Source organism: Mustela erminea, chromosome 8 (assembly GCF_009829155.1).
Source record: "Mustela erminea isolate mMusErm1 chromosome 8, mMusErm1.Pri, whole genome shotgun sequence".
Taxonomy (NCBI): domain Eukaryota; kingdom Metazoa; phylum Chordata; class Mammalia; order Carnivora; family Mustelidae; genus Mustela; species Mustela erminea.
Genome location: NC_045621.1, coordinates 72,201,500 through 72,228,059, shown reverse-complemented (window position 1 = coordinate 72,228,059; position 26,560 = coordinate 72,201,500). Strand labels below are relative to the sequence as shown.

The 26,560-nt window shown below is 44.3% G+C and overlaps 2 protein-coding genes across 7 annotated transcripts in view; one reads left to right on the top strand and one right to left on the bottom strand.

Annotated features, from left to right (window-relative positions):
* The window catches only part of NFE2L2 (nuclear factor, erythroid 2 like 2), a 34,343-nt gene that overhangs the window by 5,907 nt on the left and 1,876 nt on the right, over positions 1–26,560 (top strand). For 3 of the 6 annotated variants that reach the window (XM_032356032.1, XM_032356037.1, XM_032356036.1), the window contains exons 2-4: positions 24,134–24,400; positions 24,901–24,990; positions 25,837–26,028. In XM_032356032.1, the coding sequence (XP_032211923.1) occupies positions 24,134–24,400; positions 24,901–24,990; positions 25,837–26,028 (549 nt within the window). Of the gene's footprint in view, positions 1–15,078; positions 15,278–24,133; positions 24,401–24,900; positions 24,991–25,836; positions 26,029–26,560 lie in introns of all 6 variants that reach the window. The other 3 variants (XM_032356033.1, XM_032356034.1, XM_032356038.1) reach the window with 2 other exon arrangements.
* LOC116597825 (securin) lies at positions 6,710–7,470 on the bottom strand. Its single transcript, XM_032356039.1, has 2 exons — positions 7,429–7,470; positions 6,710–7,387 (listed from the first exon to the last, which is right to left on the bottom strand). The coding sequence occupies exon 2, from the start codon at positions 7,375–7,377 to the stop codon at positions 6,772–6,774; it is 606 nt and encodes a 201-aa protein (XP_032211930.1). The 5' UTR covers positions 7,378–7,387; positions 7,429–7,470; the 3' UTR covers positions 6,710–6,771.

Sequence of the window (26,560 nt, the reverse complement as noted above, 5' to 3'; positions counted from 1 at the left end):
ATTCCACCCGTTATAACAAATTCAGTGACTTAGTGTGTTCAGAGTTGTGGAGCCATCACCACAGTCAATTTTAGAACATTCTCATCACCCTAGAAAGAAAGCCCGTACTTACTAGCAGTAACTCCCCATTTCTCTTCAGCTCCCTTAGTCCCGGGTAACCGTGCAGCCATCCCAGTCTCAGTGGAGTCGTCTATTCTGGATATAGCGTATAAATGAAATCATACCATTTTGTGTGATTGGCTTCTTTCAATTGATGTGGTGTTTATAAAGTCCGACCATGGGGTAGCACAGGACTTCATTTCTTTCTGTTGCAGAGTACTATTCTACTGTATGGATACCCCCCATTTAATTTATCTAATCATCAGTTGATGGGCTTTTGGGTTGTTTCTACTTTACCTGTTTCTTTTTGTTCCCTGCAACAGTGGTTCTTAAATTTTGTTGTCTGGTAGAATCACCATAAGTATTTCAAAATACTGACATCCAGGCCTTATCCCTCTTTTTTTTTTTTTTTAAGATTTTATTTATTTATTTGACAGAGAGAGTTCACAGTAGACAGAGGCAGGCAGAGAGAGAGAGAGAGAGGGAAGCAGGCTCCCTGCTGAGCAGAGATCCCGATGTGGGACTCGATCCCAGAATCCTGAGATCATGACCTGAACTGAAGGCGGCTTAACCCACTGAGCCACCCAGGCACCCCCAGGCCTTATCCCTCATTAAATGAAAAGTCTGTGATGATGGGACCCAGGCAGCAAGTTTTTGTTTCATTTTTGTTTTTAAAGCTTCTGAAAAGGGATTCCAGTATGCAGTCAGGTTTATGAACCAGTGCCCTAGAGCCCCAAGCTCAGGTCTTGGTACCCATCGAAGATATGGTATTCGAATGTCTGTCTTAAATCCATGAAAAGAAGTGGTTTTATATCTGATCACTGACCTTCACAACCTAAGGTTACACCTAAATCTGGGAACTCTTTTAAGATGCCGGGCAAAATGTTTGAAATTCAGTACATATAACTTGAGCTCTTTAAGCTCTTGAAGTTGATTTGGGTGGCAATTTTGTTATCAAAACGTTTTCTCCAAGTGGGTCAGAATTTTCCTGTCTTTGGTGGGGAACGTGACCTGTGATTGGGACTCGCACAGAAAAGGCAGTGAGGGCTGTGTGCTTGGGTACATGCTGGGGAGCCTGGCGGTCAGGACAGACTTTGCTTTATTCCAGGAAGTTCCTTGCTCTGCATTCCTTGGCCTCATTATCCTATTTAAAAAGAACAAAAACCTTAAATCTACAAGGCAGCTTTTAGCAATTCATTTTTTTGACTCCCTGTGTTCTGCCTGGTGAAGTCTACTTTATATTCCGACCTCAGTGGCTGCAAGTTGTACTTAGCTGAATAGCTTTCTGCTGTACGTCTTTGAAAACTGAGGCTAATTTTTGTATCATTTGAGAGTGTTAAATGGCACAGGAGTACCCCCGGGGAGAACTGAAGGTGTGGTTCGGGGCCTTCTGAAGCTGGCGTAGCCCCGCCTGGCGGACGGGGTGGGAACAGGCAGCGCGCTCCAGCCTCTGCACAAAATAACACACATGCATGTAGAAGCCGGCCTATTCCAGTCTGAGGAATTAGAATCCAGGGGAAAAGGATTATGGTGTTTTGTTGCTTTCTGTGAACAGAACTGGAACACAGGTATGACACACAGTGAACCGTAGAATGCTGTGTTCTGTAGAATGCTGCTGCTTCTGTAGGAGCTTGAGGTTTGACCTTTTTGCTGCTCTGTTTTATAGTATTGAATTGATCGGGGAGTCTTGCTGCTGTGTCTGCAGTGTTGAGGAGCCTTGAATTTTTTGATACAGGGGAAAATAAAAAGTATTAACGTTAAAATCCTGGTAATGAAAACCACCCAAAACAAAAACTGTATTTTTTAATTGAAGTAGGGAAAAAAATGGCCAATATTTGAAGTTGTTTTTGTTCTTGGTAAGTCTCAATGAAACATAATTAAAATATACATTGAGAGAACAGCCCCAAAGGACAGGAACAGGGCTGGTTTACATTGTGCTAGCTGTGGGCCCTGGCCTGTGTGTTTTTCTACTGGTTCCCAGGCTGAGATGAGGACCAAGAATAAGAACCATTCTGTGAATTCAGGCTTTTTTTTTCCCCTCCTCCAGAGACAGAGGCTCACCCTGTGCTGGCAAATTCTTTTTTTTTTTTTTTTTTTTTTTTTAAGATTTTACCTATTTATCCAACAGAGAGAGATCACAAGCAGGCAGAGAGAGAGGAAAAAGCAGGCTCTCCCAGGAGCAGAGAGCTGGATGTGGGGCTCGATCCCAGGACCCTGGGATCATGACCTGAGCTGAAGGCAGAGGCTTTAACCCACTGAGCCACCCAGGCGCCCCCTGTGCTGGAAAATTCTTTACCCAGCTGCGTGTTTGAGAGAATCCTTGGGGCAGTGGATTGAGAATAGGATGATGACTCTGTGAAGGAAAATATCAGGTTCTATTTGACATGGGGGAAAGGTTCTATCATGAAAGGGAAAGAGATTGGGAGGAAAAAGAAAACTAGCTTAAGGGATTTCTTTTTAATGAACCCAGGGAGAATATAGACCTTTTGGATTCTTCCTGAGGAATTTTTTTTTTTTTAATTTATTTGACACGGATCACAAGTAGGCAGAGAGGCCGACAGAGAGAGAGAGGAGGAAGCAGGCTCCCTGCCAAGTAGAGAGCCCGACGTGGGGCTCGATCCCAGGACTCTGGGATCATGACCTGAGCCAAAGGCAGAGGCTTAACCCACTGAGCCACCCAGGCGTCCTGGACCTGGAATTTTTAACTGAAGATCTTCTAAATCTTTACTACTTTGCAGCTTGCCCTTAGATTCTCTATGTGAGGACAGGGAGAGCATTTTCGAGTATTTACTTGTGCTGTTTACACTCATAACCTTTAGTTCTTGTAATGACCCTGATAATACAGGTTTGGGTCGTTCTTGAGAAAACCCTTTGGAGAGGTTAAGGAGTCCAGAGTTCAGTTTAGGAAACCAGAAACCACATGATATTTCAAGCAGGGAATTTAATATAGGAAATTAATTCTTTAGGTGATGGGCAGACAACCCAGAGATGAGCAGCCAGAAGTTGGCACCACGTCAGGAGCTGGCAGCCCTGAGAGAAGGGCTCTCCCTCCCACCCCCCAGCACCCCTCCTGTACCCCTTCTAGTTAGCTGAGTGCACATATGTGACCACTGGGCAATTCAGTCATAATGTAGTCTTAGAAATTCCTGTGGAGGACAGACACAGTCTCCTCTCAGGGAGTTCCCAGTTTGGGGGAGTGCCCCCATTGTTGCTGGGTCATGTGCTGCTTTCCCCTTTGAGGTGTCCCTGGGATGCAGTGGCAGGATAGATTACGCTTAGGGCTGCTTCTGGTGTTGCTGAAGGACTTTGGCCTCTGGGTCCTGAACTTGGGGAGTTCAGAAAGGAGGGGAAAATAATCTTGAGAGCTGGGGAACCTCACATCTTTTCTCATTGATCCTAATAAATAAAGCCTTTTCTTGCGCAGAGAGATGGGAATAGAAATGACTCCCCTAGATAGCTCATCCTTCTCCCTTTCTTCAGCATTGCTGGTGAAGGTGGTAATGGGTGGGGGGGGGGGAGGAGGACAATTATTCTTTGCCGTTCACCTTTTACCAACTCACTAACTCACTTCTCGTGTGAAAAAGAGTCAGCCTTTTGATGTTACAAGACATCTGAATAGAGACAGCTAGCGATTTTGGAGGGAAGGGAAGGAAGAGAAGCTAACGATCACTGAACACCTGCTAGCACTGTAGTAAGTCTTGGGCATGTTCTCTTACTTGATCTTGACAATAAATCTGTGGTGATAAGAGCCATTACCTCCATTTTACAGACGAGGAAACCTATTCAAAGAGGTTAATTAAGTAACTTCTCCAGGGCCATGGCCCTTCCAGTGGCAGAACAGGAATTTAGAATGCCCATAGTCCCTGTCCTCCCCCTCCCCGTTTTCCTCCTTCCTTCCATTTCTTCTTTGCTTGTCTGATGACTGTGAGTGTTGTGTTAGGTGCTCAAGAGTGAGGGACTCCTTTACAAAGATGAATCAAGGCAGTGTCCCTACCTCATGGATCTTGCTCAGTGTTTATCGGAAGGAGTGAGTGCTGCTGGCACAGGGGCTGGACTTCTCTTTGGTGTGGAGGACTGTCCCACATTCCAGGATACTCAGCACCATTGTGACAACTAGAAAATCCGTTCTTCATCCCCATCCAGGATCAATTGCTCCACGGGGGTAGTCCCAGCCTCATTGGAACCACGGTGATCCGCCAACTTCTAGAGCTATTTTGAAGCTAGGACGTTACTGTTCCCAGGAAAGCTAAGGATATTACAGTAATCCCTTATTATCCGTGGGGATAAGTTCAGGACCCCCAGTGGATGCCTGAACCCAAGATAGTGCTAAACCCTATACATACTATGATTTTCCTATACCTACATACCTGGGACAAAGTTTAATTTATTATTTAGGCACAGTAAGAGATTAACAACAGCATGATAAAAATAGAACAATTGTAACAATGTAATGTAATAAAAGTTAAGAACGTGGTCTCTGAAAATACTATACTATACTCACTCTTCTTGCGAAGATGTCAGATGATAAAATGCCCACGTAATGAGATGAAATGAATGACGTAGGCCTTGCTATGGCTGCTGTTGACCCTGTGACAATACATCAAGAGAGGATCATCTGCCTCTGGACCTTGGTTGACTGCAGGTCACTGAAAGTGGTGGAGAATGAAACTGCGGATCAGGGGCCTCTCCATGGGTCCTTCCCTTGTTCTTTGTAGGGAAGCCCCCATCTCCTCAGATGGCAGCGTATTCACACCTTTTATTCCGAACTAGAAGGGAGTGATAGAGAAATTGATGAAAGCTCCAGAAACAAGAAAGCCAAGTACATTTCATTTATTCCGGTCGAGTGTCGGGTCCAGTTCACTTAACACAGAGTTCAGTGTCATTTGATGCCCTAATCCTTCCCCTGCTGATAGTTACCATTTCTCAGGCCTACAGCTGCAGGGAACCTGTCCTCACAAGATAAACTACACATTGTTTCAAGTTTTCAAGATGAAGTTAAAGGTCCTGTACCATTATCTCTCTGGGTCTTTACTGCCATTTCTACTGGGACTTCGTGAAGAAGTCTTGAATACTGCATATAGAATAGTTGAAGAGGTTAAGACCTTATGGTAATAGATCGATGCTTTGAAAAAAGTCAGAATATGGGGGCCAAGTGAGTTTGCCATGTTTGACCGTCAGTCTCAGGGATATAACTGTTGTCCTGTAAGAACATACACTTAGCATTTATGTTGACTGATGTGTTACTCAGGTTGCAAGATTCTTTGGTGGATATTTGAAGATACTATCTTGTTGATTCCCACAAAAAATCAATTATATGGTTAAATAGAAGGGGGGAGGTGTTTATAGTTTTTAAGGTGTGATACATTGTTTTTAGTAGAGCACCCAAGGAGTAATTTGAAGTATTGGTAACTATGAAGTGAACTTAATAATTAAATAATTTTTCTGTGGCTAGTAGTTGGGTCATAACTGATATCAAACATGGTATCTTTGTTATTTAATTATTTAAATAATTAGAATTCTTTGATCCCAGATGCCTTAGGTATTCAGTTAAAATACTGAATCCTGAGCCTAAATGAATACTTAACTCATTCCACAAATATTTATTAGGTACTTACACACCCTAGGAACTTCCAGGGCATGAAATTAATAGATAATACAGCAAGATAGTACCAAGATAATACAGCAAATGTGTTGTCTCTTCTTGAAGGACTTTTGCTGTTCAGATAGCCCTCCTCCCAATCAATCCCTTTGCTCTTTGTAAACCTAGATTGTACATGTTTCATATCCATGAGCATAAATTACTTTACATCTGTGTCCCCTCTGCTTATGGTATGACTTTTTCTAGGGCAGGGACAAAAAATGTGTGTTTGTTTGTTTGTTTGTTTGTTTAAGATTTTATTTATTTATTTGCCAGAGAGAGAGAGAGAGCGAGCACAGGCAGGCTGAGTGGCAGCAGAGGCAGAGGGAGAAGCAGGCTCCCTGCCGAGCAAGGAGCCCGATGTGGGACTCGATCCCAGGACGCTGGGATCATGACCTGAGCCGAAGGCAGCTGCTTAACCAACTGAGCCACCCAGGCGTCCCAAAAAATGTTTTTTATTCATTTTTATAACTCTGGTGTCTGGCATCGTGCCTAGTGTCCATGTAGTAGTAGTTGCTCAGTAAAGTGAGGGCAAGCCTGTTCCTGCCCCCCATGAGCTTGGTATTTATACGAGCTCATGGTGATGTGTGACAGTTCTGTGACAGTATAGAGGAGAAAATGTTATTTCCAACTGGGGTACTCAGAGGCGACATCCTGGAGGAGGTAGCGTTTTAACTAGTTTTTGTTGTTTTAAGTCAGTCATATTTCTTTGGCTCACACTTCTGTTGAAAGCCTCAAGAAGGGTGCAGGCAGGAGCTAGGCTCTGGCAACCGATTGGGTCACTAGGGATGAAAAGGTTAATCTGGGGCTGACTGTAGAGAGTCCTACAGTGCCCACAGGTGCTGTTTCAAGTTTTATGTACAGAGCTCAAAATCACAGGCTTTGAAAAGGGCAAGACACGTGAGTTGGATGTGGACAGGAAGTTGTTATGGCCCATGAATCAGAAGAGGGACGGGCTGGAGGCCCGTTTTTTTTTTCTGTTAAAGAGTTGCTTTATTAATACAAAACATACAAACTATTAAACGCTAAGTAGTTTAAATATCTAAGTCATAGCAAACAGGTGGCAATTCAACATCCAGGGTCGACAGAACACTTGGAGACTGCAACAGATTAGACTCCCATGGTGGAGAGGGTATCTTCAGAGGTGAAGGGGGGCCCAGGTGTAACAGCTTTTCAAGCTCCCTCTCCTCATCAAGGATCATGAGAGGCACTCCATTCAAGGGGAGGTGTGCAATCTGGTGTTCTTCAGGCAGGTCGAAACTCTCAAAATCTAAAGGATTGAAGGGAAAGAATTTTTCTATTTCTGGGTAGGTGTCATCAGAGGCAGGAACAGAGCTTTTTGCTTTGACAGTCTTCTCAGTCACCTTTTTGGCAGAGAAGGTTGGCTGCTTCTGTTTGAGAGGTCCACTAGTCTTTACTGAATTTTCTGTGGCTCTGTTGACAGTTCCCAAAGCCTTTCTGGCAACTCTAGGTACGGCTGCTTGAGCATCAAACATTTTGCCTACCCGTGGTATTGAAACCTGAGATCTCCCATCTAAAGCTTTGACTGGAGGCCTCGACCCCAGCTTCAGCCCGTCCTTGGGAGCCACACGGGTGCCTGGTTCTCCATTTTCCTTATCAACAAAGATCAGGGTAGCCATTCTGGACCAGCTTCCTCCTCGTGGGACCCGCGCACCCAGCCAGTCACAAACCCACGGTCCACCCACGTCGGGACCAACAGCCAAACTCATCCAAACTCAAGCTCGCACACCCTACTGTTCTGTTGTAAGAGAAAGCGTTTGCCACTGTATTCATTCCCCTGATGGGAAGGGAGGGAGGAGGAGCCAGAAGTTGCAGCTTTGCTGGAGGGATGGCTCTGTTTTCTTCTCCAAGGTGGCACAGAGGGACTTTGTTTCTTCGGGCCCTCCTCTAAGATTGATTCACTCTTATGGCCTTTATTCAGCTGTTACAGTCTCATCCTTGGCTTCCAAGCCTAGTGATGAGCAGTATTCACCCCAGAGAAGAAAAACAGACAATATCCTCCCTTTTGTCCTCCCCCGCGTGTTTTGCTTGTGAGCCCCAAGCCAACAGAGGGGGCATCTAACAATACCAGTGGTGGCAGCTGCGGTCTCTCGGGCTCTCCCCAGTGCTGGGCAGGGTGCTCATGCTTCAGCACACTGATCGCCTCCTGTGCACTCTTGATTCTGCCCTGAGAGGTGGACATGATCCCTGTCTTGCAGGCAGAGAACCGAGGCCTCGAGAGGCAAAGCTACGGGATATTCCAGTGGCACGTACTTCAGTCTCCTCATCAGTAGAATGGAGAGGACCCTGACCCTGGCGCTCTTACAGTTAAGCCAGAAAAGAACCAGCCCGAGAGCGAGCCCCCTGCACACCTTCAACAAACAGTGGCTGTGCTTGCTTACTGTTACCACGATTGTGTCTCTTCCCGGTCAGGGATGATTGATGTTGGGGGGACTCAGATTTCTTGAGCACACCTGAAAGAAAAAAAAAAACCCTCCTTGAATTCTAGCTGTGTAGTGGCATGAACATTCATGCCCCTTTTTGCTCTTTGCTGTAAACATTCTCCTGTGGTCTTCCTTGTGCATGTCCCTCATCTTGGGCACTCAAGTCTCAGAGACAGAAAACCAGTCCGTGGCAAGACCTCACAAGTGCCCTGGAACCATAGAGGGCCTCCTGCTGCCCTGGTCTCCCCTGGGGGACCCTGCAGCCTTTCTGCCAGATTCCCTGTAGTGATGCGGATAGATAAGCCATCTCATTGAACTCCTTGCCAGACAGACTCCTTCACTCGTGGCAGAATTGCTTACTCTGGGGTTCTTGGTCTGGAAAAGAAGCAGTGTCCACAGGCAAATTGAACAAACAGAAAGAGTTTGGGGAATAGAAGTGTATTAGTACAAGGCCATATCCAAACATGAACTGAGCTGATCCTGCAACCTTGTCCTCTTCCCAATCCTACCCCTTCTTTTAGTCTTTCGGGACTGAAATGTTGCTTTTGTAATAGCTACCCCTGAGTAACTGGCCTTAAGGAATAGAATGGTAAAGGGAAAGAAGACCTTCTAGAAAACCCTTGAGGGGAGATGACACAGCTGAAACTGTCTTGTACTCACTACCCTTTGATGTTGCCATACAGATGTCTGTACATAAATAAATTATGACCTCACCTTCTATTTTTTATGTAGTAGTTAGACCCAGAAGCCTAAAAATTAGAGGCTTTTCATGTTCATTTGACATCGCAACAGGAGTTGAACTTATTAACAGCTTTAATAACTCAGCCCTGGTTGTCCTTTATATTTTTAAGGGGCATTACATACTTTTTTTTTCTCCTACAGAAAACAACTCTGTGAGGCTAGTCTTAGTGTCCCAGTTACTCCTGATAGGGGTGGCACAGTGAGGCCAGGTGGCCAGGTCCAAGCTACTCTCTGCAGTTAGTTAACAGCAGAAGCCTAGCTTATTCTGACCTGGGTTGGATCTCATGGTCATCTAAGAGAAGGGGGTCTTTTGCTTCAGTTTCCTTGCTCCAAAAGGGGATGATTATTATACTACCGACCTTGCAGCTTGGTGTGAGTAAATGAGATAATAGACACAAGTACTTGCAGAAGTGTTGAGTACATGGAAAGTGCACAGTAAAGGGTAGGCATCATCATTAGTATGACTTCGATTGCGTCATACCTCTCTTTATCTGGATTTGGAATCCTATGGCACAGTGATCTTTCATTCTCAAATCTTAATGTGGAGGCTCACCAGGTAACCCTTGACTTTACATATTCATTTAACAAGTTAATTGAAAAGATTTACATTAAGGAAAATAAAAGATTTCTGTACAGATCTTAAGAGCATGAAATAGGATATGTACACTAATTACAATTTTTCTCTAAGAGGTCCAGCTTGCTGCCTGGCGGTTGGCAGCAACAGTGGGTATTGTGCGTCCTCAAACGTATGCATCTGAAAGTAGCTGAAATAGTTTGCCAGCTCAGCTTAATTCATATCCTTAGTTGGAACAGATAGTGCTTCCCCATCACCTAAGCCCCCTGTGTCTCCCCCATTCTTCCGATGACCTTTGCAATAGTCTGGTATTTGTGTGGCATCTGGACTAGACAATGCTGAGGGACCATCAAGGTCTGGTCAGTCATTAAGAGCCCCGTTAGGCATTCAGAGTCACACTGGCGCTTGCAGGTCACTGTAGTAGCTTTTTACAAATAATTGCTAGGGGCATAAGTACTACCTAGTGAAGTTTGGAAGACTTAATGCTCCCATTGTATCCTCAGGAAGAAATTTGCAAAACAGAAGAGTTGGCTCACTAGAATTTTTCCCATAGGAGTGTGGAGGGCTGACTTTGTTAAGTTCCCTCTGAGCTGTGCCCCATCATTAACCAGCTTGTCACTTCTGAGCCCTTGAAATGGGACTAATGCAACGTAGAAACTGAATTTTTAATTTCAGTGGATTTTACTTTAAGCTTAACTAAAAAAAAAAAAATTTAGAACAGAAATGGTGTTAAGATTTTTTGTTACTTTTATTCTGGGAGTGCACTACACGTGATGTGGTCATGACCATGAGATCTGTTGTAGTGGATATTGAGTGTGCTCTCCACGTCTGATACCTCACTGATAATTTTAAATTTTTGGTTATGTGTTAAAATGATTTTTTTAATTTATTGGATTAAATATCTTGTTAAAATTAAATTCACCTCTTTTTTTGTCTTTTCACTAAGGCTACTAAAATTTTTTATTTTTTTAAATAAGGTTCTTTTATTTATTTGACAGAGACAGATCACAAGTAGGCAGAGAGAGGCAGGCAGAGAGAGAGGGGGAAGCAGGCTTCCTGCTGAGCAGAGAGCCTGGATGCGGGGCTCTATCCCAGGACCCTGAGATCATGACCTGAGCTGAAGGCAGAGGCTTAACCCACTGAACTGCCCAGGTGCCCCCCCCCCAAGTTTTTAAATGATACAGGTGGCTTGCATTATTTTTCTGTTGGACAGTACTGCTTTAGAGCATCTATTACAGATAGCTAAAATTAGCTTGTCTTAAAATTCAAAATTAGATTTCAGACTTACATTTTGGACATCATACAGTCAGAGGTATTTAGAGGAAGGGATCTTAGGAGTTACCTAACCCAGGCTTGTCCTTTGGCAGAGGATGAACCCGAGGCTAAAACACGGTTAAATGGCAGGACTAGATGGGGACTAGAAACCGGTGTTCTTGATAGCCTACTTACTGCCTTGGGTCTGTGGTTTGGTTGGCCTTGGAAAGGGCTGCGAAGAACTTAAACTTCCCCAGCTGCAGACTGAAGAAAAGGCTTTTCAGAAGAAATTATTTTCCATGGTAAGGAAAAATAATTTTTTTGCTTTGCCTACCAGCGGACAGGATGGTCGATTCCGGGTTTGACATGTGTTTTTGTTGGGCTGTATAATGATAGTCATGGGGGAATAGTAATAAGGTAAAAATAATTCCCATGCTTTGTGTGAACATTTACTTTGGAAACCTTCACACATCTAGCTTTCATACTTTAAGAAGTCCTGTTCCCAAAGCCAGAGGATTTTAAACCAGACCACAGCTTTTGTCCTTGAGAAAAAGGCTAAGAGCTTGACTTCATGTACTTATTCTTTAGGTAGGTTGTTTTAGGTCATTTGGTAAAAGTCTAGGTCTGTTTTATGGTATTGTTTTAGAAGGGTAGCAAAACTGATTGAAAGAAAGAAGCCACCACAAACTACAAGGAACACCCTTAGAGCGAACCTGAATTTTATTTGTATTTTGAGGCGTGGAAGAAGAAAGGAAGGCATTATGATTTACCAGGTGGTGATTCGATTTATGAGTATGTCCATCAGATTAGAGGAGGCTGCTTCTGCCTAAAACACAGGTGACAAGTATGCAACCTTGACATGCAGCCCTTCTCAACCTCAGTTTCTTCATCCCGCTGATCTTCACACAGAGTAACGTGAGGAATAAATGACATAAGAACGCACGTGAGGGGTGCTTGGGAGACTCAGTTGGGGAGTCTCTCTGACTCTTGATTTCGGCTCCGGTCATGATCTCAGGGCTGTGAGATCGAGAGCCCCGAGGTGGGCTCCGCCCTGGGCATAGAGTCTGCTTAAGATTCTCCGTCTCCCTTTCCCTACCCCTTTGCCCCTCGCTGGCGTGCACATGTGCTCACTCACTCTCTCCCTCTTTGACTTAAAAAAAAAAAAAATGTTTGTGAAGGAGTTTTCTGATCTTAAAGCACTGTGTTATGGGCTGCTGTCTTCAATGGCTTTCTTTCTCATACATAGTATAGAACTAGCTCTTGGACTGCACTTGTTCTCAGTGAACCTTGATGATTCCATCAAGTTTGGAATGTGCATTTAGTGGGTCCATGGCCTTATCTCTGGGATTTGGGGATTTGGAACACTGTCCTCTCTGTCCACGTTGATTCTGAGTTGCTTTTGTTGTGGTAGCAGAGACGATCTGCCTGAAGCGGCTTACCTCTCTTGTGTTGAACAGGGGCAGTCTTCAGGAAGCTATTTAGAGCTTGGGAGTGGCGGAAGTAAAGTCCTGCACAGAAAAAGGCATGTTAGACATTGGTCAAATAACAGGGTTTTATAGGCCATTAATTTGGCTGCATGAGTCAGTGCCACACAACAGTTTTGTGAAGGTCTGTTTTCAGAGTAATTCCTAATATTTCTTGTGTCCTAAGTAATAGACGTTGCAGTAGAAAGTCCCCCTTAAAATCTAATTTGTGTTAGGTTGACCATATGACCCCTCCTTGGTTCTGCTTCATCATATGAGACCTAGGGACAGTTACTCATTTAGCCTCTCGTGGCCTCAGGAACCTCATTTATAAACCTGGGGTTTGGACTGTGGTCTCGAGACCCAAGATCACGGTCAGCTGTCCTTAGTCTGTGAGTACTCTAAATGTAATTTAATAACCAAGAAACCTCTGTTCCTGAGAGATTGATTCCGAGAAATGCTTTCTCCTAGTCTTTAAGAACTTGGGAGAGGGGCAACTAGGCTGGACTTGCTTTTTTTCTTTGACATTTGCCTTGTCCATGAGAAAGGCAGAGGTTTCTGGTTCTGCCTGACCTGCTGTGGTATTTCTGCTGTTGAGGCCTTACCCGGCCTCTGCCTTACCTGTGTGTACCGCTGGCCTCTCCTTCTCTTGCTCCTACAAATGTTCCGCTAGCTCCAAAGGCAACAACCAAGGTTAAGTTGGCAGGAGCAAGGCTGGACCTAGACTGGTGGTTAGAGAAGATCTGCTTGCTGGTCAACCGACTGTGATGTTTATCTCACTGTTAGCCTTAATTTCATTATTAAAAGATAGAGGGAGGGGCTGGTCTTGAAATGGTTCTGGAGTTAACATAGGAGACCTTGTACAGTTAATACACATTTATCATGTGGGTACCACATACCAATATGATACAGGTACGCTGGACACGTGAGTGGGAGGTGGGCACCCCACACAGTGTAAAAGGCACAGCTGCTGCGCAGAGCTGTCCAGCAGTATCTGACCTCATGACAGGTGCCCGCGCAGTTAGCCCTTGAACAACACAGGTTTGAGCTGTGCTGGCCAGGTCTGCTTATACACAGATGTTTTTGGCTACACGTATTTTCTCTTTCTTCTGATTTTTCTTAATAATGTTTTTCTTTTCTCTAGCTTACTTTATTGTAAGAATATAATGTATAATGCATAGAACATACAAAACCAGTGTTAATCTACTGTTTGTTACTGGTGAGGCTTCTGGTCCAAAGTTACACATGGGTTTTTTTGTTGTTTTGTTTTGTTTTAGATTTTATTTATTTTTTTGACACAGAGAGAGAGAGAGAGAGAGAGAGAACACAAGTAGGCAGAGTGCAGGCAGAGGGAGAGAGAGAAGCAGGCTCTCTGCTGAGCAAGGAGCCCGATGTGGGACTCGATCCCAGGACTCTGGGATCATGACCTGAGCCAAAGGCAGCCACTTAACCGACTGAGCCACCCAGGCGTCCCTACACATGGGTTTTTGACTGTGGGGAGGCTGGTGCCGCTGACTTCCACATCATTCAAGGGTCAGCTGTATTGTTTGACCCAGCAGTTCCACTGATAATTCTGTATTCCACGGATGTCTTCACACACTTAGGGAATGATTTCTGTACAAGGATATTCATTATAGTGTTATTTGTTGTAGTAAAAGATCCAAAAATCACTTCAAAACCCATTGAGGGACTAATGAAATGGTTATATTATGAAATAATACATTATTCTAGTGCATCTTTATGGTGAAATACCGCTCAGCCATTAAAAATAATGGAACCAGGAGTCTGGCTGGCTTCATCAGTGAAGTGTGTGACTTGATCTCAGGGTCGTAAGTTCAAGCTGCATGTTGGGTGTAGAGATTACTTAAAAATAAAATCTTAAAAAATAATAATACTAGAACATCTCTATGCCCTGATTTAGAACTGTCTCCAAAATACATTAGAAAGCACAATGATAATACGCTATTTGTGTGTATTTAATAGACTGTCTTCCTAAGAAAACACAAAAAATTGATGCCAGCAGTTGCCTTGGGGAAGGTAACTAGGTGATTACTTTTGAATCTTTTAAATTCTGTACCACAAACACATGTGTTATCTATTTGAAAAAGAACATTGTCATGCCATTAAGTCGTTCGCAGTTGAATCAGAGCATTGTAAGAGAACCCAGAGAGGACATAAGGAAGTATGGGGTAACTACTGTCTTTACGGGAAGGTAGACTGAGATGTGGATGTCTCCTGGTACAGCTAAGTCCACCTGATTTGCCAGCAGTCACCAGGGCAGCAGGTCTGAGTGTAAAGAGGGTCAGCTTCCAAGTCTTCCTGACCTGCCTGGGGAGGGGGCACTGGGGCTAAAGCAGTTTCCAGACCTTGTCCTGCTGGGGCGTGAATTGCCAGGCAGCGGCCCCACGGCTTGGGAAGAGCTGGGCAGGCCCAGAGTCTGTTCTGAGTTGGAGTCCTGGCTCTGCTGCTTGCCAGACATGTGATTTGGGGCAGGGTTCCTTGGTGCCCAAAGCGCAAGTGTGTTCATCCCTAAATGAAAATAAACCAGCTCCCTGGGGCACTGCGGGGAGGCCGGAATGAGATCTTGCCCGCGAATAGCCCATGAGTGCTTGGCAAAGGCCAGCTGTAATAAGAGCCCACAGGCTGGCAAGTTAGAGCAAGAGAGGTTCATTTAAAAATTAAGATGGAGCAAAAATGTATCAGTGTATCCTTTCCCTTCTGCCAAATAACTTGGAAGAGTTGCAGAGTAGAGAGGTTGGTAGTTTGGGAATCCTTGACCTCTGACCTTGGGGCAAGTCATTTCATCCTCGGGCCTGTTTCCCTGTTTGAACGGGGCGTCTGTGTGAGCTCTGTGGTCCCTTCCAGTTGCAGCATTCTGTGACCATGTGGCAGGAGCAGTAATGCCCAGCTCAGCTGACACAAGTCACGCTGACAGAGAAGTCCACATGGGGAGGAAGTCTCTGCATCGGAGAATTGTCCTTGTTCTGGAGAAGCCGCGCCCCTGTGGGGAGAATGGGCGGGCACACACTACCACCACCAAGAGAGGAGACCAGGAATGCCTAAAGTGAGCGGAGTGGTGAGGTGTTCATCCTTCTCTGTTCTCTCTACCTCCATTACCTCCTTTGCTTTCAGATGTTCGCTTGGAGTAGACCTTTGCAGACCAGGCGTAACCCTTGTTTATCGAGTGGAACATTCAGGTTGTGACCTCGCTGAGGTCTGTCTGTGCAGTTTAGTGATACTTGCCTTCATGCTGCCTTGGCTTCTGTGTGCGGCTCAGCGTGTCCAAACTAAGATCAGAGACTGTCTTTGTTTACTGTCCCCCCGGGCACCTTGCACAGTTGCTGGTGTCTGAGAGGTGCTCTGTACACACGTGTTAGATGGGGAGGCGGAGTGATGATCCGTGTACGGTAGTTAGAGGCACAAGTCTTGTTGCTCTTGACCCACCCCCCTTATTATAACTACCACCATCCCAGTAAAATGAGGTTTTAGCCATCAGCGGCTCATTTTTTTCAGGAAATAACTTCATACTCAGAAGACGGCATGTTAAAAAAAAAAAAAAAAGCTAAAAAGCAGACCCCTTAGAATGTATTTTAACAAATCTACAATTTAAAAAGGAAAACAAAACTTAGTGTTTTAGGTAGTTTCTATGTATTACCACATTTCCTGTGTCTGTATTTAATATTCAGCACGCACCCCCGCCCTGGCAAACAAGGTCTCTGGCTAGTGGCCGTCACCTACCACATAGTGCTTACTCAGCCTCCCAGCCTGGGTGACTCCCCTGATTCTTACTTCTTTTTTTTTTTTTTTTTTTTTAAGATTTTTATTTATTTATTTGACAGACAGAGATTATAAGTAGGCAGAGAGGCAGGCAGAGAGAGAGAAGAGGAAGCAGGCTCCCTGCTGAGCAGAGAGCCGGATGCAGGGCTCAATCCCAAGACCCTGGGATCATGACCTAAGCCAAAGGCAGAGGCTTTAACCCACTGAGCCACCCAGGCGCCCCTGATTCTTACTTCTTAAAGCTAATGGTAGACAGTTAAATCTGAAAAGGAGCTTTAAGCTTGAAATAAATAATTTCTTTTTATAAATGCATGACCCTGGGGCACCTGGTTGGCTCAGATGGTTAAGCATCTGCCTTTGGCTTAGGTCTTGATACAGGGTCCTGGGATCCCATCAGGCTCCCTGCAGGGAGCCTGCCTCTCCCGCCTGCCACTCCCCCTGCTTGTTCTCTCTCTCTCTCTTTCTCTCTCTGACAAATGAGTAAGTAAAATCTTAAAAAAAAAAAAAAAAAAATGCAGGACCCAAAGAGGGTGAAGGATCACACAGGGTGTTTAGAAGTAGCAGAAGTGGCTGTAAAGAGCCCAGCCTTTGAGCTGTGCTAGAGCACTGCTCCTCCCTCCTGGCGGCCACCCTGTCGGAGGAAGGCACACCAGGATGGTCAGACAGCGCTCTTGGACCTCAGCGTGGATGGTGAGCCAAAAACAAATGCAAAAGAGGGGCACCTGGGTGGCTCAGTGGGTTAAGCCTCTGCCTTCGGCTCAGGTCATGGTCCCAGGGTCCCCACATCAGGCTCACTGCTCAGTGGAGCCTGCCTCTCTGCCTACTTGTGAACTCTGTCTGTCAAATAAATAAAATCTTTTTTTAAAAAATGCAAAAGAGGGGCACCTGGGTGGCTCATTGGGTTAATCCTCTGCCTTCGGCTTGGGTCATGATCTCAGGGTCCTGGGATCGAGCCCCACATCCAGCTCTCTGCTCAGCAGGGAGCCTGCTTCCTCCTCTCTGCCTGTGTCTCTGCCTACTTGTGATCTGTCTGTCAAATAAATAAATAAAATCTTTAAAAAAATAAAAAAAATAAAAAATGCAAAAGAGTTTATAAAAATGTATCATCAAGTTTGCTTATCAAACCAAGCCATTCTCCTGGCAAACTCAGGGTAAGCTGTCGTCCTAGAAGCCCTCCCAGGCCTGGCAGCCCCACCCACCCAAATACCCAGAAGAAGTCTGTTGGGACACAGGTGTGAAACTTCTCATGGAAGAGTTGGATCTGTACACTTTTTGCAGCAGGTGGACTCACCGACCCTTTTGGAAATGCAGTGTCCTTTCCGACTTCTTTTTGGCTAAACACGTACATGCGTCCTGAGCAAACCAGCAGTCCAAGTTCCTATTCTGTTCACTGTCTGGTTTTGCTTTATCTTTGTATTGTGTTTGCAGCTTGCAGACAAGCATAATGGGTGAGAGTTCCCGTAAACCGGCTGGATCATATTTCTTAGACTGAGTCATTGCTGAGAAACTTGTTTGTGAACAGGAAGCAGCCCATGAAAATGTCTGTGCATAGTAACACGCCAGACTCAGGAAACTGGACCGTTTTCCAGTTGCGAGACAGAAAGGTGGGAAGGATGGTTCTAGTCCTCAGGGAAGAGCAAACTTGTGATCTTGGTATATGTGAGAGAATATTTATTGTTAGAAATCGCTGGTTGTTGAAGATTGGGGAAATAATCGTCCGTAAGATTTCTCTAAAAGGAAAACTTGGACTAGTGGTAACTAGGAGCCTCTGTAGACATAGAACTTTGTTAGGCCAGTTATTTTTAAAAATGGAGCTGTAGTTACACAGAAGTTAACTCAGTGACATCTGTACTTGACTTAGACGTCTGAAAGGCCCCTTCCACACCTAACATTCTGTGGTTTTACATATGAGCATACATACACACACACACACCACTTTGTGACTCTTATCTACTTCTCGGTTACTGTAGCAAATATATTTAAATGTTAGCCCACCAGTCCAGTAGAACCAACAGTGCAAGAATAACCTGTCATCTGCCTTCTCTAGAATGCTCACTGAAAAAACAATTGGCTTTGTGTTGTCTATCTTCTACCTTTTTTTTAAAATTAATTTAATTATTTGTGAGAGCGAGCACAAGCAGGGGGAGCAGCAGGCAGAGGGAGAAGCAGGCTCCCCAGCGCAGGACTCAACCCTAGAACCCTGGGATCACAATCTGAGCCGAAGGCAGAGGCTTAACCAGCTGAGCCACCCAAGTGTCCCTGTTGTGTATCTTCTTGTAATGAAGCAATGGAAGAGAAGCTAAGAGAAGTGAATGGGCAGATAATTATTTATGAAATATAATAGTCTTCAGTGAAAAATATTTTAAAACCACACCTGCTTGTTGTCATTTTATTTTTTTTTAAGATTTTTTTTTTAAAGATTTTTTATTTATTTATTTGACAGAGAGAGATCACAAGTAGGCAGAGAGGCAGGCAGAGAGAGAGAGAGAGAGAGAGAGGAGGAAACAGGCTCCCTGCTGAGCAGAGAGCCCGATGCGGGACTCGATCCCAGGACCCTGAGATCATGACCTGAGCCGAAGGCAGCGGCTTAACCCACTGAGCCACCCAGGCGCCCTGTTTTTAAGATTTTATTTATTTATTTGATAGAGACAACAAGAAAGATAACACAAGCAGCACTCCCCTGCTCAGCAGGCAGCCGATGTGGGGCTCAGTCCCAGGACCCTGGGATCATGACCTGAGCCAAAGGCAGATGCCCGACGATTGAGCCACCCAGGCGCCCCTATCATTTTACTTGATTTATTAAGGACTGTGACGTGTGAGTCAAGAAGAGATTTGTTGTTTTATCATTCCTTCAGAATTTGAGCAGGCCCTTGGTTGTGTTGTAGCCCACTTGGCTCTTCATGTCAGATAGCAGGATAGGACTCGTTCCATCTGGTTTTGATAAAAAATATTTGAGTATCTCCTGTCAAAAAAATATTAACCCAGATACCCAGATTTCATTTTCAGATGAATAATGTAACCACCTGGGCATAATCGAAAGACTGACATGGATGGGGATCTTGGACTCTGAATGCCAGAATTAATATTTGGATGAAGGAGAGATCTCAAGGAGAATAGACTTTAAAAGCCTCATTTATTACTTTCTTAATGGAAACACATGATTTTTAGGAGTAGCTGGAGACATGGTTTCATGCTTACACAGTAAAATAGAAAGTGAGGAGTTTTCATTTTCTGTTCACAAGCTTCGTACTCTACAGTTAATTTTTTAAGTTGATTGGTGAGTTGTTTTTAGAAGCAAACTTCCCACTGCCTTCCCATCCTCAAGACAAAATAAAGTACGGGAGAGGAAGGGGAGGGCAGTGGGTTGGGAGGTGCAAGTCTCATTTACATGTGTGAATATATTATAGAAGCCATTTTATTTTTCATTTCAGATATTTTCCCAGAGCTTCAGATTACAGAATTTCTTAGGAGGAGATGATGCTATCTTGCCTTATCTTTTCTAATTTTTTGGATCATCTGAGTATGAAAAATGGCTGACTTGTTCAAGGCCTTTCTCCTTTCTTTATCCTGGAACAGAGATGTTTGTTTTGAAGTGGTATAAGTTAATAATCCAACTTCAGATTCCCCGTAAAATGTGTAATAGATGACACAGATGGCAAATGATGATATATACATTTTAAATATGATGAATTCCTTTGGACCAGATGGTGATTAAATGCGAATTGTCAAACATTTATGTTTCTTATTAAATTGTCATCTTTTGTGTAAGCCAAGCTAGTAGCATAATTTGCAACACACCCAGGAATCACTAAAGGACAACAACAAAAAAATTCACGATGCTGAGCGGCTCCATATGGCGTGTGAAGGCTCGCAGCCAGCTCTTTGCCTAGTCCAAAGGAATACCTGTTGGAATGCTGCGGGAGCTGTCCCCCTGTTTCCGCTCCTTCCCCAGACTCGACTGAGCTGCCATTTAGCGTGGTGGCCTTCCTCTTCAGGGACTTGGGAGGGGATTAGAAGCTCTTCTTTTTCAGGGCCTGGGATTATGTGCCTTACAGCAGTTTTAGCTTTTCCTCAGGCATTTCCCTTCCCCACTGTCCGGTGTTTGTTGATGGGCTCCACCCGGAGGCCTTCCTCTCAGATGTAGCACGAGTGTCGCTGGGATGGGTCATTTGTGGAAGAAGTCATGTGCCAGTCATGGGGCTCCTTGCAGGAAGTGCTCCCTGCCCGTGAGGGTAGCAAAGAACAGTCCTGAGGCCATGGGGCTCCCCAGCGGCAAGTCTTGGGTGGACACAGTTCTCATTTGCAACATAGAGCTTTGAGGATTTCAAACAATAGCAAATCCCCAAAGGCGTGTTCTTTTGAAAATGATGTGGAAATGTGAGTAACACAGAGGATAATACATGAAGGCCAGGACAGGAAACCCATTGTTGCTTCATTATAAATTTGATCAGAACATCTGCTTTAAGGAATTCGAGGTGGTTAAGTCTACCCTTGCTTTTATTTTTAAGCAGAAGGTTTCTTTTAGAGATTTTTCATAGCAACAATAAACACTACATCAAAATAAACTTTAAAACACAGAGGAAAAACCCTCTGAGGACACTTTGAAACCTGTTTTGGGCCCACTGTGACCTCACTGAAGGCTGCCCAGTCTGCATTAAGAACAAGTAGATGTTGTCACTTGAAACCTCTTTTGGTGGCATTCCTGGTGGAGACCATATGCTCGGGCTGGAGGGGCTGTTCTGCCTCCCTGGGCTGTGCATTGTTTCAGGTCCGAGAACAGGATATTCAAGAGCTAGGCCCCCGGGGTGATGCTTTGTGATCTTTGTTGTCGTGTGTTGATAAAGTTCCGTCAAGGTGTCCTTTTCTGAGCATGTTAGGGAAATGCTTAAAAATTGAATCAGTCAAGCTGTGCATTGAAGGGTAGTCCTGTCAGGAATCTAACGACAGTTGAATGGGTGTGGGTGGGTGTGTACATGAAAATAAATACAAAAGTGTGTGTTATGTGTTTTGGTTTTCAATGCATGTTGCACAAGCCCATGAGTCTGTTTCAGACCCTCCCCGAAGGAGGAGGAACCAAGTAGCTTCGTCGCTGAAGGTTGTCGCGGTCTCCTGCTACACTTAGGCCCACAGCTTCATGATCATCCATTTGCCCCAAGTGCGATCTCACTCCTATGACAGCGAGTACTAGAACCATCGCTGCCAGCGTGCACAGCGACATTCGCATAGACTTCACATGTAAAGAGCGATTTCTTTCACGTCTCACTTGATCCACCAACATCTGCGGGAGGGGTGGGATAGAACAATTAGGTCGTGAACGTGGAGCTAAACCATCTGAACCCACTCAAGACAGCTCATCTGGAGAAGGAAAGGAAGGAATAGAGTTGTATCAACTCTTGGTGTGACCGCCACTGATAATTTTCGAGTAAATTACAGTAAAAATTTTCTTTCAGCCCATAGAGCTGGGTTTTGGGGATACTCTGGAATATTGTGAGCAGGTATTTGCAGCATAAACTGCTTCAGTGTCTTTTCAGTTCTTTCAGGAACAAATCAAAACTGGGTGTTCTTTTGATCCTGGGATCGCTTGACAAGGAGAAGCCCCCGCCTGGGCATTCTGGGGAAGTGAGGGAGGGATGCGCCAGAGTGACCCCCAGCTGCAGGGACACGTGTGCGCGTTTCTCTTCTGTTGCTCTGAAGAGCTTAGCACGCAGTCCGCATCCGTTTTTGAGAGGGACTGGAGTTCAGCTGAGACTGTGTGACCGTGCTTTCTTTTAATGTTCAGCGCTGGCTTTTAGTGGATGTGAATAGTCTGAAGACCTCAGTAGCTTGGTGCCTTAGTCCAGTTCTCCGAGCTGGATGGGCTACTTGGCTGCATCTGAACCTACTGAGAAGCTACGACCTAACCAGATCAGAATTTTTTTTTTTCCAGATCAGAATTGTAAAGATTTTTTTTTTTTAAGATTTTATTTATTTGACAGAGAACGCTCGCAAGTAGGTAGAGCAGCAGGCAGAGAGAGGGGGAAGCAGGCTCCCCGCTGAGCAGAGAGCCCAATGTGGGGCTCTCTCCCAGGACCCTGAGATCATGACCAGAGCCGAAAGCAGAGGCTTAACCCACTGAGCTACCCAGGCACCCCAAGATCAGAATTTTGAAGTAGCTTTCTCTCTGCCTTTGGATAAAACATGCCCATTAAAATGGAGACCCATCATTTTTTTAACCTGGAAATTATTTTCGTGCTTACTGTTTGTGGGGAGCTTCCTGAGGAGCTAGCCACGTATGAATAAATGCTCTGTGGTTGCTGTGTTCTTGTCATGGCCAGGAAGATGACTTGAGTGGATGTGCTCAATCCAGCCTTCTGTAAACTGGCCACTTTTTCACACTACCAAGATGTTAAAGTGTGTGTGTGTGTGTGTGTGTGTGTGTGTGTGTGTGTGTGACAGTGGATTTTATATCCTGCCCACTGGTCAATGACCAGATTTTATACATTTTAGTGTAACCTGTGGTTTAAGACAGCACAAGTCCAAGTTTGGGCCTGCCCAGGACATATCCCTGTACACTTTCTAGCAGTCTCCCTTTGTTCTAAACCTTGGTATTTTCATCTCTAAAATAAGAATGTTGTCTGCATATGGTTGTCTTGTGGATCTCTTTGTATATAGAGTACTTCAAATGATGCTTGACATGTAGAAAGCCTTTGACAGACGTTGGCTGTAGTTCAGAAGAGCTAGAGCTGTTCTAACTGTACCTGCCGTGTGTGGGGGACACTTTTTAACCCTGCTCAAGGCTAGAAGGATGATAAGCCCCAGGAGCAGTGTTTCGTGGTGTTTAGGATTCTCCCACCAAGGCTATAATGGCCTCTGCTGTCCATGTCGCTGTGCTGCGTTTAGGCTGGGTGGCCTGCTCCTCCTCTGTCGGGTAAAAATAGCCTGACTGCTCAGTGAAGCAATAACCATGTTATTTTTGTCCTTGGAGGTGGAAAGCAATAGAGTCCAGACACATGGGGCAACCTAGTGCGGCCCTCCATCACCGGGACCAAAAATGTCGGTGTTGGTTGTGCACACTGTGTCTACCCTGCCTTCGGGCCCCAACTCCCTTCCCCCATGTCTTGATTTTTCTGGTCTCAATCTCATTATATTTTTTTTCAGTATAGATGACTTTCTTCAGTGGAGAGTGATTTAAATTTCCTATCTGTGTAGACTTCCCCAAAATGAAAGGTATAAATCAGAAAACTGCTTTTAACACATGGTTAGGAAAGTCTGGACATGGAACCAAGGCCTAGCTTTGTTACAGAAATCAAAATAACCATCCCTCGTTGTAAGATTCTCCCCATTATCTTAAAACTTTTGGTAACTTCCATCCTTCCCTGGAGCCATGGTTTTTTGTTTTTCATTTTGTGTTATTTTCTTAAGGCTGCTTGTGATTTCTCAGAAGCGAAACTAGTGAGCACTACCTCTTTCTCAAGGCAACCTCTTGCTTCACCCATGGGTCACAAGATCACCATTAGCTAGGACTTTTCTTTACTAATTTGTTCATGCCTCAGGAGCTAAAACTCAAGTCAAGAGGAAATTGTTTTAATAAATGAGTCATGGGGACAAGAATAGCAAGAAATGATGGGGGGAAATAACTTCATGTAGGAAATACCAAAAGAAGGTGAAATTTCACAGCTGCTAGATTGACATTTAACAAGGGTCCCATTCCCCACCTTCCCTCCAGCTGTAAAATGGGTTTAGAAAAAAATTCCACATATTTGAGCATGTTTTCCAAATTCCATTTCTCATAAGAAACCAGTGACTTGGAGTCCTGGCTGTAATTTCTGTATTCCATTAAACAAGTGTGGGATTTTTTTAAAATTCAAGAACTTTAATGTGCAGCATGTTACTTTGCTCTTTGGTGAACTCTGCCATCATCCAGTCGTTAATAATCAAGTAATAAGTGGTCAGAATGGATGGCTGTGTTTGTAGGTTGTTGTTTCTTTTAATGAATAGATTCATTGAATGGAATTAACTGTGCCCTTCCAGAACACTGGATCTGTGTTCCCTTTCAGATGGTCATTACCCTACCCCCATCAACAATGGCATAATGTAAATTATATGGTACCTGTCGTTTTAAAAACCATCTTAACCGTGGCCTTTTTTTTTTTTTTAAACACAGGACATGGATTTGATTGACATACTTTGGAGGCAAGATATAGATCTTGGGGTAAGTCGAGAAGTATTTGACTTTAGTCAACGACGGAAGGAGCACGAGCTGGAAAAACAGAAAAAACTTGAAAAGGAAAGACAAGAACAACTCCAAAAGGAGCAAGAGAAAGCCTTTTTTGCTCAGTTACAACTAGATGAAGAAACAGGTGAATTCCTCCCAATTCAGCCAGCCCAACACATCCCATCAGAAACCAGCAGCTCTGCCAACTACTCCCAGGTACAAAAAACTCAGTTCTTGGGAAGGTGTCAGGGTTTAAGGAAGAGATACTGGCCCAAGAGTTAAAACGTCTGGATTTGCATTCCAGCTTTGCCTTTTTTACTGTCTTCATGACCAAATCAAGTCAGCTTCCCAACCTCAGCCTCCTGACGAGTTCAAACCTGACTGCCCGCCCTCACAGAGTTGTAAGGAGTGCGAGGGCGTACGTTACATTGACAGCGCTTTGTAAGCTGTGGGAACAGAACGTGAGGATCTAGCAGCAGTAAAACTACTAGTACAGATTGCTAGCATTTTGTTTATAGATGAGCAGTTGAAGCTCAGAGCACTCAAGAAATGGGGGAAGCCAAGATTGGAACCCAGATGGTCTTGGTGGTTTGATTCTGTGCTCTATACTAAACTGATCTCTGAAAGAAGATAAGTGTTTGGTTAACTGTATTGTAAACATTGTCTGACACTGAGCAGTCTTTTTCTTCTTTGATGTCCCCTTCCCTTTTATCAAGGTTGCCGACATTCCCAAACCAGACGCTTTGTACTTTGATGACTGCATGCAGCTTTTGGCAGAGACATTCCCGTTTGTCGATGACAATGAGGTATAGCATTTGACTAACACTGAAGCTCCCCAACTAAATTTAATATGTCCTATAAGTGTGTCTCCATTAAAAAAAATATTTTAGGAGGAAATTTTGTCGAAGAAAACTTAGCCTACAGTTAACTTCACAATTTAAAAAAAAAAAGCAAAAAAATCAAATCCCTACACATCAAAACCACTTACCCTGCATACCTAGAAGCATGGATCTGCATAACCATGGAAACAAATAATCCACTGGTTATAGGTATTTAGAAATAAATTTTGGTGGGGCGCCTGGGTGGCTCAGTGGGTTAAGCCACTGCCCTCGGCTCAGGTCATGATCTCAGGGTCCTGGGATCAAGCCCCACATCGGGCTCTCTGCTCTGCGAGGAGCCTGCTTCTTCCTCTCTGCCTGCCTGTCTGCCTACTTGTGATCTCTGTCTGTCAAATAAATAAATAAAATCTTTAAAAAAAAAAAAAGAAAGCAATTTTGGTGAGTAAAACGCAAACCTGGTAATAAACCAAGACTTGCTCAGTTAACAGTTTAATAGTGTATGTGATTGAAGCCCTGTACTAGGTATTTTTACCGAGAGATACAAGTTAAAATTTCAAGATTGTTACTTATTTTGAAATTTACCTTCAAATGCATAGCATAAAAGAGTTAAACTAGTAAATGAGTCCATCTGGAGTCAGTTGGGCAGGGGAGAAAAGATGTGTTTTCGTTATGTAGAAATAGGGGTCATAAGTGGTTCTAACTAGAGAAGCACAGAACTGTTAGCCAGGTCCAGTGTAAGGTGTTGTGATGGGGCCTGGGAGTTCTTCAGTGTTGCCCGCAGACTCACGTAGATACATGCTTGGTCAATTTTAGGTTTCTTCAGCTGCGTTTCAGTCACTTGTTCCTGATATTCCCAGCCAAATGGAGACTCCCGTCTTCGTTGCTTCTAATCAGGCTCAGTCATCCCCGACTCTCCTCGTTCAGTCAGTCATTGCTGATCTAGACAATATGCAGCAGGACATTGAGCAAGTTTGGGAGGAGCTATTATCCATTCCAGAATTGCAGGTAACTAAGATCTACTGTTAGAAAACGCCAAAGACACTCTCATATTCAGTGCCTTTAAACTAATTACTGCAGTTATTTACATGTCACCGACTTAGGGGAAGGATTGGAGGGGGCTTTTAAATCCGTCGTAGGAGGGCCGCCCAGTTCCCTACAGCATGTGACTCTTTCGGGATTGGGAGTCTGAGCCCCACGCTGGGTGTAGAGGTTACTTAAATAAATTTAGTCACGAGGGCTGTTCGTGCTCACTTCTATGCACTTTAATTAAGTGGACTGGATGTCTTGAGGAAAGATCTGGTCTTTGTAGGACAGAAGTCTGATCTAGGAACTCTGAAAATAATACGTATGCTTAGACATAAGAATCTGTCAAAAATGGGAACTGTCTGAATTACAGAAGAGCCTGGAAAGAATGGGGGTGGGGAGAGAGTTTACCATCAGATGCAGATTATCCGCTATTAAAAATATTTGCCATTAGGAGCATCTAGACGGCTCATCACTGGAGCGTGTGAATCTTGGATCATGGGGTTGTGCTGTT